The sequence below is a fragment of the Plectropomus leopardus genome, chromosome 1 (assembly GCF_026936395.1).
Source record: "Plectropomus leopardus strain MGB_pleo_1.0 chromosome 1, ASM2693639v1, whole genome shotgun sequence".
NCBI lineage: Eukaryota > Metazoa > Chordata > Actinopteri > Perciformes > Serranidae > Plectropomus > Plectropomus leopardus.
In genome coordinates, this window is record NC_142176.1 from 7,320,063 (window position 1) to 7,335,590 (window position 15,528).

Genomic DNA, 15,528 nt, shown 5'->3' on the forward strand with positions numbered 1-15,528 from the left:
AGTTTTGGGTGATTTAGCATTTGCAGCGGTGATATATTCAACCTGTTGGTCTACGATTGCCCTGTTCAGGCTGCTCTGATTGGACAAGTGCCGAGACTCACAGCAGCTTCAGGGCAGCTGTATCTTCCCAGCCTCCTCATCGTCACTGAGCCCCTCGTCTCCTAGCAACAGGGGCCGGTGCTCTCTTAAAGGGGCCAGTCATTATTTGAGGTCATAAAACATGAAAGGAGGAGTAGATGTGCAGTGCATTAGCAGGCATAGATCTTCAGCAGGTGAAAAGGTGATCAGACGGAGAGAGGGCAGTGAAAAAGGGAGAAAAATGATGTCGGGAGAGTGGCAGGGCTGTGATCACAGACACAGACATACAGACAGTGGTGTGATGTGACAGAGCTGGAGATACAGGAGGAGGGGTGATAGGAGCATCTGAGCAAATGAGGAGCAAATGATTTTGATTTGATTCAATTCAGGGACATCAATAAGAGAAGAAATTGTTTGACTATTTAACATGATGAGTCACAAGTGAAGCTGCCATGCCTCTCTATTTTGGCTTTTTGCTTTAAAGAAAAAAGAAACATGGAAATAATAGTAAATATTTGTAAATAGTGAGTGAATTGTAGCTTCACTTTAAATTGCCTCCACTAACACACATCACTCAGCTTAACAACAAGAACATTTAGCAAAAGTATAATATTCAGCTCAATAATAACTAACAAGGTTCATGCTGATTTTCTCAAAAGAAGGTAGCAAATATCCTCATCGGGATGGGCAGAAGGGAAGGATGAACAGACCACAGATGGACGGATAGACAGATGATAGATGGATGGACGTACAACTAACTCAGTGAAAGTTGTGTTATAAAGTCACCAACCAAACAGAGGACTCATTGGACGATTTATCTTAACCCGAGATTATGGTCAACGATATCATTTTTTGAAAATAATTATTCTTACAATGTCTGTGCATGACAACTGTTGGTCCCTCAATGTAACACGAAAGGCTTTAAAAGCAGTCAGAGAGCTCTTCTCTGCTATATTTCACTCCAAACAAACATTTGGGTTTGTGCCCCGCTTCCGTTATTGACATTATGCAGTGGGGTTTGAAATGGTAAACTTCATACGATACCCATAAATGATGACCATTGGAACATGAAACAAGTGGTAAATACAACGTTGACATGTGATATTTCAATGTAATTACCATTTGACAAAGATTGAAAGCATCATTGAAAGAAAGCAAGGACAGGTTTGTGTAGGGATTAAAGAATAAAAATGTGTTTTTTTAAGGAGGCGGTCCCTGAATAGGAGTGCAGCAGCACCAGCACCTCCCATTTTAATCCCGATTTAAAAGCTTCTTTCCATCTTGAGAGAGTTGTGTTTGTGTTTTGCAGCATACGAAGGTGCTTGAAGGCAACATTTAGCCAGTGGAACTGCATTAACCCACATTCACCAAGTGTATGTTGGCTCACTGTCTGCAGCTGCACACACACATTAATACCCGCTGTGCTTCATTTACAATGGAAAACACGAATAATCATCTTCATAATACGGTTATTCATCAACATACAGCCAGCATGAAGGTAATTGCATGTTTAAATAAACACACATGCTGTCTGTTATAACCGAGGATCATATACTGTAACTGTGCACATGAGTTTGACTTTGTTACCTGGGAATGATTATCAGTTATGATGCGAATGCTGGTGAATGAGTGTAAAATATGGGTTAAATCAGTAGCATTTAATAGAGCTCACAGCTCTGCTATCAGTGATCCTCTCTCTGAGTCCAGACTGTGGTGAATGTTGTTGTAGTGGCGGTTGAGTGTTGACATCAGTGTTACATTGCTGCCCTCCTGTTTCTGGATCAGCTCTTTAAGAAGCATTTCTTTTTTTCAGTTTTGTTTTCCTGCTTTACTTTGATCCCTGATTATTTCATTTGAGTTGGGTGAAGGTCGTGATGACTCAGTATTATAATTTCATCTTGTATAGTGTGTTGTGACAAAATTTCCATATCAAGAAATTGTGGCTCATTGTTCTCTAATTATTTGTATTTAGTAATAATAATCAGATACATCAGGCAAAAATTGACTACAATCTACCCAAAGTATTTGATGTGAAATGATGGAACACTGATGGAAGAACATACAGGATGTGTATAATATTGATAAATATTAGATTTTCTTTTATTAAATACAGTTTTTCTACAATATTTTCTTTGTTTTTAGGGGTTATTTTGTTTGCAAAATTTGATAAAAGTGAATTTACGTAATACATCATATGTATTACATCATAATCATAACATATTGACATAGATATACTGCTACTTAACCTTTTGAAACCTGAATTGACATCAGTTGTCTTGTCCTGTGTTCAGACACCTTTCACAAGCATTAAAACCTGAGAAAATCTCTTTGCAAGAAATTGGAAAAGGTCGTGAGGTGATGATCTTAATGATCTTAATATTATTAATATTAAGTTTTTATTATTTTTTTTAACGAGAGAGAGATTAAATGATTATAAATTGAAATTTGACTAAAAAAGGAATTATTCATTTAATCATGATTATGTTACAGAAATATGTATAAATGTGTGTGTGTATATTTTAGCACTTTTCCCATGCCATTTTGTTGTTTTTTATTTATTTATTTTATATATTTATTTTTATTTAGTTTGCTGTTTTACATTTGCATGTTTGTTAGCTTTCCTGTATATACGCAGGTTCTTATGTTTGCAATGTGGAGCACAGAGGGAGGTAAAGAGTGTAATAAGCTTAACAGTGATTTTGGTGTTCATGTCAAAGCATCTGCGTGTGTCTGTGTGTGTGTGTGTGTGTGTGTGTGTGTGTGTGTGTGTGTGGGTGTGTGTGTGTGTGTGTGTAGCTGCAGGGACAGTGATGGTAAGTGAAGCAGACTGTGCTGTCCCAGTGCCCTCTGACTTACTCTGCCTCCCAGATGACGCTTGTGTTTGTCACTTGCTTTGATTTCAGCAGCACTGTAAAAGACAGTCAAAGTGAATCTCTTTTTTTGGCTAAAAAGTTGCCTTGTGGAATACTTGAAAATACTCGAGCCAAGCAGAGCTTTGTTAACATGATTCAGCTGCATCTCTCTTGGCGAGAGCAAAGAAAACAGCAGCAAAATGAGTCTAAAGCCATGTTAGTGTCTCTGTAAGGCCGTACTTATACTCTAAAATGCTCACATCAACATGCTAATATGCTCACAATGACAATACTGACATGAGGATGTTTAGCAGGCATAATGTTTGAAAGTTCACCAGCTTAGTTAAGCTCTTTAGCATGCTAACATTTGCTAATTAGTACTAAACTCAAAGAACAGCTGAGGCTGATACGAATGTCATTAGTTTTAGGTATTAGGTCATTAAAGTATTGACCTGATGGTGTCGCTGGATGGAAGATCGGGGAATCAAAGCTAAGCTATTATATTTCATCCTTTGGACCATGTCTGTAATTTTCCAGCAATCTATGTTATAATTATAAAACCTAAAACTTTATAGTGGTACAGAAAAGGTCAGGGGAGAGCTAGAGTCAGAGGAATTCATTGTCTTAAAATCATGAATGCCTGGACAAGCTTTTGTGCCGGTCCATGTGGTGGGTGTGAAGATATTTCACTGACTGTAGGCGTTTTCAGACCAAACACTTCTGAGACTCCCCGCGAGGAATTTACTGTTTTCTTAAAAATGGCAGTTGCCAGCGCTGCACTGGCTGTATTCAACCAATAATATTGAGAATGAGGTCCATTTTTTTGTTGGCCTGTTTATGATGACCTGAGGGATGTACTTCTTACTAAAATGTCATCAATTTATGCTGATTTCTTTTGGTTGGATAATTATGAAAACCTTAAGATGTGCTTCAGGAAGGGAACCTTTTTTTTGTGGCAAATTTCCTCACTCAAGTAAGGGGAAATAAGGCAGAATATGTTGTTTAAGACTGAGCTTTAAAATAATCTGTAATCTTTGTAATGAAATAAAATGTAATGAATTATTTGACTGCTACAACTGTAATTTTGGTGTCTCATAAACCCGTGAGGGTTGGGCACATTGTGTGCATGACACGAAAATAAAATCACAATTAATCAATCATGATTCCTCTTGGGCTGGTAGAGTACCTACTCTGAATTAGAAGCAAAAAATGGTGTTCCTAGAAATATAATCGTCTCTAGTTCTTACGGCAAAAAGGAAGGCTCTTAGGACTGTAAAATGAATTCCTCTGGTTCGAAAACATCTTGTATGAAACATTTTTCCTGCTGGTGAAAGTCGTGGGAAACTCAGGGGATTATAAAAGTCTGATAAAATTATCCTCTAAGGACTTTGGATAGGCCCATATGAACAAATTTTGATGCTAGACCATTTAATAGTTGTCAGGAAATTTAACTCTGCATCAAAAATGTCAACCTCATGGTGCCAGTGCATACAAAAGTCAATTCAAAATTTCACAGTAATTCATTAATATTTCAGTCTGGATGGACATTTCTGTCCCTAGAGACATGTAGATAGCATGGTTAAAATTACCTAAAAAACACAGCAACAAGTGTGGATAAGATCGACACAGCTCTACAGACAAACATTTTGTTTACTTCAAGCAAAAAAACAAACAAACAAAAAAGTATTTCAGCTGCCATGTATAATATCAATGATGTTACTGGGTCAATAATTCACTCACAACTGATTGGTACAGGCACACAACATAAACAAAACCTGTTTTGTTCAAAACCTTAAACAAAATGTAGCAGTTTTCTTCAATAAACTAAGACTGACCAGAGAAACTGAACACAGATTAGCATAGAGGAAGGAGCTTTTTAATTTCCACTTTATTGTTATAATTAAATGCTGTCGATGCGATGCTGCTGTCTTGACCAGGACACTCTTTTAAAGTAGATATTCAGAAATAATTAAATGGACAAAAATGTGGAAAAGCTGATTTCTGTCTCTGTTTGAAGCAGCTCAGGATCGGCAGTGAGAGTGTTACAGTCAGAGGACAGAGCAGCCTCTAATTGGCCGGCTCAGTCTCCTCATCCCATCAACACACACTCTCTCCCTCTGTCTGTCTCTCTGTCTCTCTTCCTCTGCCTCGACTGACGGCGTGTTTCCTCCAATCCCTGCAGGGCCATGTGAGGCGAGGAACCAATAGCATGTCGGGGAGGGCCGAGCTGGGTGCTGTCGGCCAGCTCCAGGCAGAGATGCTGCATTTGGAACTCATCGACGGTGCTGACGGTTACCGCGGTGACAAAGAGTCCTCCAAGGCGTCTGCCATCGCACCGCTGCCAGTCACCAAGGACCCTGCAGCACCTGTTACCATGGATACCTACAGACCCAAGAGACCCACGACCCTTAACCTCTTCCCAATTGTGCCGCGCACACAGGTAGAGCCTGAATTAATCTTACACACACACACACACACACACACACACACACACACACAGTTTGTGGTTGATGACTGATTATTGATCACAAATCAGGATGAGTGGGCTGTCAGTGAGGAAGATTGTTTTCTCTGTGTCTGCCTGTCTGGATTCCTCCTCACACACAAATCTGACATTTAACCCTTTAAATGTGGACTGACAACCAGCGTAACATCACCACTGGATTCACTACAATCGTCTCTCTGACAGGATGTGTTTACTGGACTGAACAATAGCCTCAATTGTCAAGACACAGAGATTTTTTTTCCCTCGGTGCCCGTCTCTGTTTGTGTTTGAATGCTGTGAGAGCTCGTGACTGTGTGTGTGTTCTTGTGCTTCAATCTTTGTGAGAACCAATGTCAGCTGAAAACCTCAAGAGGAAGACATTTTGTCTTTCAAATAAATGTTTGACTGTTACCTCTAGGCTTATGGATATAATTAAGTGTAGCTTGTGTTAGGAGATACAGAATGTAAGGTATGAATTGGGGTCCTCACAAGTGTAGACATAAAAGATGAGTGTGTGTTTGGGTGAGACTGTGTATGTGTGACAGTGAAGGTATGTGTATGTGTTGATGAGTGTTGGTGTTCATGTGTGTCTGTCCACCTCATTTTCATGCAGCAGGGCTCCGGTCCATGTTTTCCTTCAGTAAATAGACACACCACCGGTGTGTGTTGAAGACAGACTGCTGAAAGTTCCCCCAAATTAAACAGTAAAATATATAGTTTGTAACTGGAAATCATCTACAAGCACCTTCTGATATGACACTCCAGTCTGCGAGGCGTCTTCATCACTTTTCAACATTACAATTTCACTGTTGAAGAATAAATGCCTCTAAGGATGAGACATCGCTTTGATTAAGATTTGGTTTTGTTGGGCACAAAAACGACTTGGTTAGATTTGGAGAAACCAACTCGGGCCACATTTAGATGTGAACGGCTGCTCTAAAAACGGAAGTCCAAAATCTGCATTCATATGATAACAATGTGAAATGATCCTCGTGTACACGTATCCACAAAAAACAGCAGAAAATACTATCATCTGCATACCAGGCCAGTAGTTAGCGGTGTTACTTTATAATGACACACCACAGAAGAACACCACATGCCTGCGCATTAAAAGCTTTCTTCTACAGAACGGTGAGTATAAACAAACAAAAAGATTATGGCAAACACATGCATGAGAACCGACAGTGTAAATGAACTCAGTCGGGTCAGCAGCACAAACACAGCTCGGTAGTCTGCCATTGTTGTTATTGTTTTCCTTCTACTCGTGCATGGCTATTTGTCTGAAATGTAATGTGCATGCACTAAGTGCATCACCGTTCTAACAGGATCCTCATATTTTGGATTTAAAGGCAACAGAAGGGGTGTTGTTTTCAAAAAATTACACCCTGGAACCTGGTTTCAAAAGTTTGTATTTTCAGGACCCCAAAATGCCGTTGTCGTGTGAATAAAAGGCCAAACTGCAACTGAAGTTTACTGTTTCAGGCAAGAACTTTTGCCATGTAAACAGCCCCTCAAGCTCCAGAAAGAAATGTTGAAAATCCTGCATGCTACATTATTATGTAGCGGTTTGACTGAAATTGTATTTTAATAAGGCTGTGGTTAACATATGGGTATGTTTAGACATAAAAAAACCCAAAAACACTTGGCTATGGTTTGGAAAGGATCATGTTTTGGTTTAAGATACCCGATTTGGGGGACGCAATCCTGGCAGCAAAAGCAGCAACGTCTTGGTAAAAGACTACAGCTTTTCCTGGTGCTGACTCCAACAAAGGGCCACTACAAAAACATCTACAAAAAACACAGCGGTGACTCGCTATAACAAAAAGGTTTTTGTTGTTGGTTGGTCTGGATGAGTGGTCTGCAGCTTGGCAGGTCTTGCCTGGGTGACCAAACATCCACCATCACCTCCACCTCCCGATAACAAAGTCAGCTCATATTTTACTTTAGAAATGCTAATATGATACATATTAAATGTATTTTTGGTTTGCAGAAAGATAAAATGCCAACATTTTCTTCTTGCGACTGAGCTGGGGAAATACAATTTGGATTGAAAAAATGATGACCTCATTAAGGTTAGGGTGCCTTTGTCATCATGTTTACAATGATAAACGTGTGATTTAGGTAAGTCATGGTCACTTACCCTCTTTACACCTTGCCCTAAAATGTGCTTTGGTTGATTGCCAATATTGAACACAATGTCTATGAAATAGCATTTTAAATCCATGTACAACAACTTTATGAGTTAAAATACACAATTGCACATGACTGTTCCAAAACAGCAAGGTAGCAGCCGTTAGCCAGTTAACAAGTGACCAAGAAAGCAGTTAGAAAAAAGACACCTGTGGATAAAGTTAAAATGACACCAGGTCAAGTGTCTGCTTTCAGTTTGGTTCAATCAGCAAAACTTGGCAGCTCATACCACAGCTGAGTCTTTTATGACTCAAAAGCTGAGCAGTCAGATCTTTACACTGGAGGCATGTTTGAATACCGTTTGTAAATGTAATCAGATTAAATCATACCTAGATGCAATCTGATTATGAGATGCTTTTTAATCCAAGATGTAAAAAAGGAGTCGGTGTTGACACGGGAAACAAACAGCGAACACCCCTGTTAAATTTTAATATGAGCTGTTAGTTATTTATTATCTCTAATGTATCGGCAAACACCTGCCTACACGTTCTGCAGTCAGAGCAATATTTACTCAAAGTCATGTTGCCACCAGATGAATGCAAGACCAATATTCACCCTCTAACTTTGTCTTTCTGCTATCCAATGCTGGGCATGTGTTTACAGTGGGTTTATAAGACCTTGTTGTGTCAAAATGCCTACTGCTGCTGCTGAAAAAGAGGTTGATGAGAGAAGTGAGACCATACAGCAAATTATGCTTAAAACCAAAACTACGTGCTATAAGAGGCTCAAAAGTTCTACAAAGCTGCAGAGTCTGTGAGTATTATCTGTGAGTTCATCACTGTGAGCAACTGCTTTCACATTACATTCACCTGCCAGGCTCTGTAGATATATAAATGCCTGTATGATGACAGGCTTGTTATGCAACATATACAGTAGTGTATAGTGAGTTTTCCTATGACTCAAACACACACACACATACACACACACACAAACTCCCCCACAGTGCAGCCTGTCAACATGATCAATCAAGCAGCTCTATATTTGTCTGTGCTTTGTTCTTTGCTCAGTTTCCATGAGGTGGAAACAAGCCGACTGTTCATGCTGCCATGCCTTTGTTTGTGTGTGTGTTTGTGTGCATGCATGTGTGTGTGCGTTTGTGTGTGAGCTGTCAGAATGGAAAGTATAAAGGAAATAATTGCTCTGAAAGATTTTTCTTCTTGGGAAGTCGTCCTGTCTCCTTTGACGTCATTCACAGTCTTCACACAGCAGCTAGAAAACGAAACCTGATTTTAAAATGTTTCAGTGTGAAATAGGTGAAGGGTTCCTGAAATCGGCCTTTCGATGAACTATGACGGTGTGAACAAAACAGATAACATATCTTTAATGTAACACTCATTAGCCGCTGATCTTTGGTCGTTTGGTTTTCTTCACTTTAATGCTTTAGGTGAAACGTAGCCATATTTACAGATGATCTGATAGTGTTTGTAGTAGATGCCAATACCAATATAAGGGAGTAAAAAATTCAGATAATTGATACATCAGCTGATTAAAATAAAAAACAAACATAAAAAACACTATTTTTTTATTCCTTAAATATGATTCAAACACTTGTGACAAAGACATGATTTAAAAAGCACAACATTTTACTGTTTTACAAAATTTGCTCTTCAGACTGCTTTAAAATGTTAATGCACGTTTTGATTTTGGACTTTTAACAAGATTAACATGTTGAGTTTGTATAAAATAATGACCGTCTTGATAAGAGACACTGTGTTTTTAGGAATTCGATGGACAAAACATATTTCTTTGTTCTGCTGCAGCACAGTGGAGCAACAATGCCACAACTTTAAGTCGACCATGTCAGAGAGCAACTTTAACTTGTCTTTGAAAACTAATTCTTAGATTTTTTTAACAAGGAAAAAAATTGCACCATGTAGGAATTGCTTCTCCACCTTTGTGTGTATACGTATTAGGTTTTGTTGGAGGAACAGAATGCCCTTTGACCCTCGTAATGACAGGGGCACCACAAAGTGTTTCTGCTGCAAATGACACTAGTCAAGAAAAGATAAGTGGGGAGGAAGAAAAAGGATGCAAAGACACCATTGAAAAGACCTTTGTGCTAAACATACACCTGTGGCCTGATACATAAACGACATGCACATATTAACCATACGTGTGCCTTTTCCCCAGACATAAACTGAAATAAGAATGTCTAGTGGGAATGTGCACAGCTCATGAATTCTGTCAAGAATACCAATATAATCGCAATTATTTTTTTAACATTCATCTTCTTATTATTAATAATTGTTTAGTGTTATCCTGTGAAGCTTCTGTAAAGTCTGTCTCAACATGAGCACTTTGACTAACTGATCATCCATTAAAGGCTTTAAAGTTAAATTATTATGCTTATGAATGAGATTTTACCACGATGATGGTTTGCAGAAATTGAATGCATTAGTGGTAGGATTGCTACAGATATCTACAGCTAGTTGTAATTACAGCTGCTCTGGCAGTGTTAGAGAACCTCGCAGATACAACATACCATATTTCTTATTAACAAGTATCAGTATGAAAATGGATATGTAGGATGTGTCTACATTTATGGCAAACTGTGGATCTGGAAATGAGGCTTGTGTACCTTTTGTCCAGCACTACAATGACTGAGATCTATAAAGCAGAATCGGACATACAGACAGCTTTATAAGTCTGATGAAAGGATGCATATATACATATTACTGCCTTTCTGCGTACTCACAGTCGTAGTCATGAATCCACGCAGAGCTTTATGCATCTGGCCCCAGATGATAGATCTGCGCAATATGTCTGCATTGCATTCTGGTCTATTTCTTGCTCCTGTGGGAGCAGCAATTGGTTCTCTCTATTTACTCTTGCGCTATGGATCTCTCACATAAGCAAAGGAAGTGAATTTTCTTTTCAGTTTTACACTTTGAATGTTTTATAGTGCATGTTGTTTCTCCAGCACACATTTTGGTGAGGCACACCAAAAGCTGTTTGAGATCCAGCTGACAGTAAAAACTTGAGATGAGATAAATAAATGCTGATGATTCTTTTTTTCTCAGACAGAGTACTGTAAGAAGAGAGAGAGAGAGGCACACTGGGTGACTGTTTCCAGGTCAGTGAATCAGTAAAAATGCAAAAAAAATACAATTAGCTCTGCATCATTTGGCATCGACTGACAGTAGTTGAACAAAAGCAGCTCTGATCAGGGTTAGAGCAGTAAGGCTTTTTGGAAAGCAATATTTTTAGATTTAATAATCTGCTCAGAGCCAGAGTTTTCTGGCAGAGAATAAACAAGGTGAAAAAAATCTCAAAAATATTATCAGACACTAAAACACATTTTTTATAGGCAGAAATAAGACTAGTTATCATTTAATACATTTTCAAAATAAATAAATACAAATACTAATGTTTTACTATCAGATCACCCACAGTTAAAAACAAACAAAAACAATAAAACCAGAAAATGTTCGAAGACATATGCGCAGTATAACGAGCTCCTAACAGAAACAGGATTTCAGATTGTCTCCTCTGAAGCTGCTGGAGTAAAATGAATCAGACAGAAAAACGGAATAGACATCCATCTCAGGAGGGATTCCTCCGTCTTAATCCAGGTTTGACTCTAATCTCCCACCTGGTTACAGCACACTCCGTATGTTGATGTACATTTGTGTGAGAGTCTGTGTGAGGACATGTGACTTGGAAGGTGTACCTACTTTACATGCCATACTTTAAATTTTATACAATTACAGCCATGCACATATGCAAAGATTTGGTTTCCAGATCTCAGCAATTTCTTGGTTAGAATAATGTTATCATTAGTGATAGAAGTGATTACAGAAATCTGTTGTTGTATTTTGCCTATGTAAGTATGTTTAACATGTGTCTGTGTGTGTTGTGCACAGTCAAACACAGATGTGTCATTATCAAAGTCATGTGTTATCAGAGTCACTTTCATGTACTCATTCATACACTCAGTATCTGAGTCACCGCCCTGAGCAATGAGGTTTAACAGACCTTCGCTCCTTAGATCAATGCTGTTGTATCCCACCTGCTGATTCACTCGTTACCACGGCAACAGCCCTGTCTACCCCTGGTAATCGCAGATAGGAAGTGAGTCATGTGCGGCAGTGGGTAGACAGAAGAGGAGGATATGATCTTATTTTGGGCGACACGTCATCATCACAGAGTTTCCAGTTCTGCTTCCATCTGTTAAAATCTGCCTTTGCCATTTCCGTGTCTCTCCTCCTGCTCTTATTTACAGCAGGGTATCAAACCTCAACACTCTTGTGTCTGGAAAAAAAAAAAGTGCCGGCTATGACAACTTTGTTTCTATGATCATTATTATATTTGTTGATTAAAGTTATTAAAGTTAAATGTTTTCTTTTTCCTGTAGATATTATGAGTAAATATTTTCTATGTGATACTTGTGCACCAAAAGTAGAAGTGATGGATCAATTGTTTGCTCTTCTTTTAAAAACAAAAATCTATATTTTTACATATTTCTTATGTTTTTCATGTTTTCTGTGCTAAATTTTTCTATATTCTTGTATATTGTTTTCCCCTGTTAAAGAATTTTGTGTGGGGGGGGGGGGTGTTTTTATCTATTTTGAAGGTACATATACAGAGGGATGTTGAATGCAGTAAAGCCTGGCGCAAATTGTGATTTGTGATATCGGGTTAAAAAAAAGAATAAATAAAATTTACTTGACTTGACTTGACCTTTGCTCTTTTTCATCATATCAGGACAATTTGCTGGCACAGTTCTTGTTGTCACAGGCAGAAGTATCTAAAGATCATTAAAGTATTTTGTATTTAGTATTTCAGTACATGTTGAGTGCCTTTGTCCAAAGGTGAAAAGCTTCAAGGGGACACCTCAAGTGTCTCCAGCTCTTTAGCTCAGGAAGATTTAGAGGACTGGTTTGAACATTGGATCTGAGTTCAGTTCTCAGGTGATCAGTCATTTTGCATGCTTATGTCTGATGGAAAATGTAAAGAAGACAGACAAACAGTCTCTGGTGTGATAGCTCAGGCTGTTAGGACTGTTTGGAGGTCTTGAAGTTGTGGGTTTGACCCTTATCGAGCTCTCCAAGCACCTCATTAACAGTCTGAGCTGCCTGAGCACACAGTTCATCTGTGTTTCACTGAGCATTTCACGTTCTCTTTTTGGACACCGGCCTTTAAAATTGATTAAACCTAGATAAGTTTCGAACTCACACCTTTAAGACCTCCAACTAGCCCTCTAATGCTGCAAGCTGTTGCATCTGACAGCTACTGTGTCCTCCTCAATTCCTCTGTGTTGCACCACCAAGAAACATCAGACTGTCGGACACAAGAAGACCAACAGCGGTCTTCTTCTGTGTAAATGAAAGCGAGCTTTTTGTTGTCGGTCTTCTTCTGTTTGATTGCCATGTTTGCTGATAAGTAGTGATTTACAATATGTAAGAGATGCCTGTGGCTCTGATAGGTTGTTTTCCTTTAAGCGTGGTGGAATTTTGCAAATGCAATGAGGAGCACCAGGAGGAGCCAGAGCTGCATGATTTCCATCATACACTGTTTCATGTACTACTGTCAGGATATAGTGACAGTTACAGTAAATATGAAAAAACAACATATTCTTATTAAAGTTACCTTCTGCAGCTTTAAGACAAGGCTTAAAGGAAGTATCTCACTGGCCTCTTCGACGGACAGTTTTAAATGTGTTGCACCTCTCACTGGGTGTGGTCAGAAGTGTGCTCTGTTTGGGTGTGAGTGTGTATAATTGTTTTTTCAGTCATTTCATACATGGCTTGAGCATGTTTAGAGATTTAATCAGGTAACAAACAACAAAAAAAAAAGCCATTGCAGTGATTTGAGGACGATGTGATATGCTCCACTTTCTTGGTGTTAGTAAGGAGTCCGGCAGCAGCGTTTCGGATGAGCTGCAGCTGTCTGATTGATTTATTTCACTGACGCCTGTGAAGAAGCCGTTACAATAGTCCAGCCTGCTGAAAATAAATGCACAAACAAGTTTTCTGTATCTTGTTTAGACAGAAAAAGCAAAAGTTTTTTTGTGATTTGGATGATGTTACCCTTTAAGCAGAATCTGAAAGAAGGAAAAAGGCATCTGAGAGGTATTATGTTTTTTTGAAAAGGCTCTCACCCATCTATTAACAAAATCCCCCAAAAGGGCCGAAAGAGACTTCCACTGTGTGTGTGAGTGTGTTTGTGTGTGTGTGTGCGTTCTCAGTAGCTTTGCTAAAAGGTCTGGTTCCCTTTAAATGCACACCACGGAGCACAGACAAAAGAATCCCCGCTCATTCAACACAATAAAAGGTTTGTGTGTGAGTGAGTGTGAGTGAGTGTGTGTGTGTGTGTGTGTGTCAAGTGTGTGTGAGAGAGAGCAAGCGAGAGACAAAAAAAAAGTTGTGTACACTGACTGGATCCAGAACTCGGTGACCAAACCTCTCTCTGTCTCTTTCTATCTCCTTTTCTATCTATTTTTCATTTCTGCCCACTTCCTTCTTCTTCTCTTCCTCTTTTTTTCTGCATTTCAACAGGACACATTAAACAACAACTCCTTGGGGAAGAAATACAGCTGGCAGGAGAAGGTTTCGGGCTCGTCCTCGCCTCTTAAAACAGGTGAGCTCTTCTTTCCCACCATGAAACTCATATTTTGGTTGAACTCTCCAAATGTTTTGTTGATGGTAACTGGGATGTACAGACCAGAATGCCGTCTCCGATTTTTCATCCTTAGGCGTCTAACACAGCAGCTGCATGCTGTGATTTGCATTGAGTCTGGCAGCTTGTGTGTCCCTCTGATCCTCGGGGGACAGCGTTAAGGCTTGGATTAGCTATGCTGAGCTAACTGTAGCTCGCTGAGGCCATGCTATACACTGTGTGTGTGTTAGCCAGCGCAGGGCTTAGCTAGCTGGGAGCTGTCATTGCTCATTGCTACAGCTCTTTTCAGAGCACCATGTGAGGCGAGACAACCCACAGTCACTGCCAACTACTCACTCACCACTGGAATATGTGGTGCAGAATATTACTTGTTGTCTCAGTCAAAACTTCTGAATGAATCAACACTCATGAAAGCCATGGTGGTAGAATATAGAATGAAAGCATTCAGGCGTTATTCTGAGATGGTTACCTCATTGCTAGCCTCATATTCGCACCAAATACACTGACATTAAGCTGAATTCATCTGTTTTTACTCTGTTTTATGTTTGTCTTCCTTTCGTAACAGCAAAAACAGGATAACAGTGGAGCTCATTTTTGATTAGTTATATATAGGCTACTGTAGAGTTCATTTCTAGATTTAATCCCTGAAACTTGGAGCCATATCACTTTTCTTGTGCTCCGTTCAGAGAACTTTAACAAGTATTTAAACTTTTAACCTCTTGGTAAGCTTATTGGTGCAGTTCTTCCAGAAAGATGGGGTAAAAGGTAATGAGCAACTTGGTGAGAAATGTTCCACAAATTGCAAGAAATTAGTTGATTTAAAATATATATATTTTTAAAAAAGCGAGAGCAAAATGTCTAAATTCTTATAATTACATATTTAGATTTATGTTAGAGTTATTATAATTCTTAAAGCACTTTTTTCAAGTCGTCGTGTCTTTTTTTGACTCTAACTTTTTTTGTTTTGTATTTTGTTTTTTGTTTCTTTCTTTTACTTATTTCCAGGTAATTTTCTTGTACCTTTTACGAGATTCTTTTAGATTTTTGGGTCTTTTCTTCTTTCGTTGCTCACTGCCTTCTTCCCACGCTTTTGAAAGAAATCAAGTAAATTTGCTGATGTTTCAAAGGGTTAACTGTGACAGTGCCATTGTAGCCATTTTCCCATTAAATATCATAGTCAGAATTACAGCTAGGATTGTGACGTTACAGTCTGTACAGTATGAAGCTTTAGAAGGATGAGGGAAACTGAACAACATTGATGTCCAGTGTTGCTAAATAAAATCAAGCTAGCATCAGCATTTTTTC

General features: G+C 38.9%; 1 protein-coding gene across 2 annotated transcripts in view; it reads left to right on the top strand.

Moving 5' to 3' along the window:
* Positions 1–15,528, top strand: part of mapk8ip1b (mitogen-activated protein kinase 8 interacting protein 1b) — a 99,706-nt gene that overhangs the window by 31,837 nt on the left and 52,341 nt on the right. For both annotated transcript variants that reach the window (XM_042490751.2, XM_088069370.1), the window contains 2 exons: positions 5,113–5,370; positions 14,103–14,184. In XM_042490751.2, coding sequence (XP_042346685.1) covers positions 5,113–5,370; positions 14,103–14,184 — 340 coding nt within the window. The remainder of the gene's footprint in view (positions 1–5,112; positions 5,371–14,102; positions 14,185–15,528) is intronic.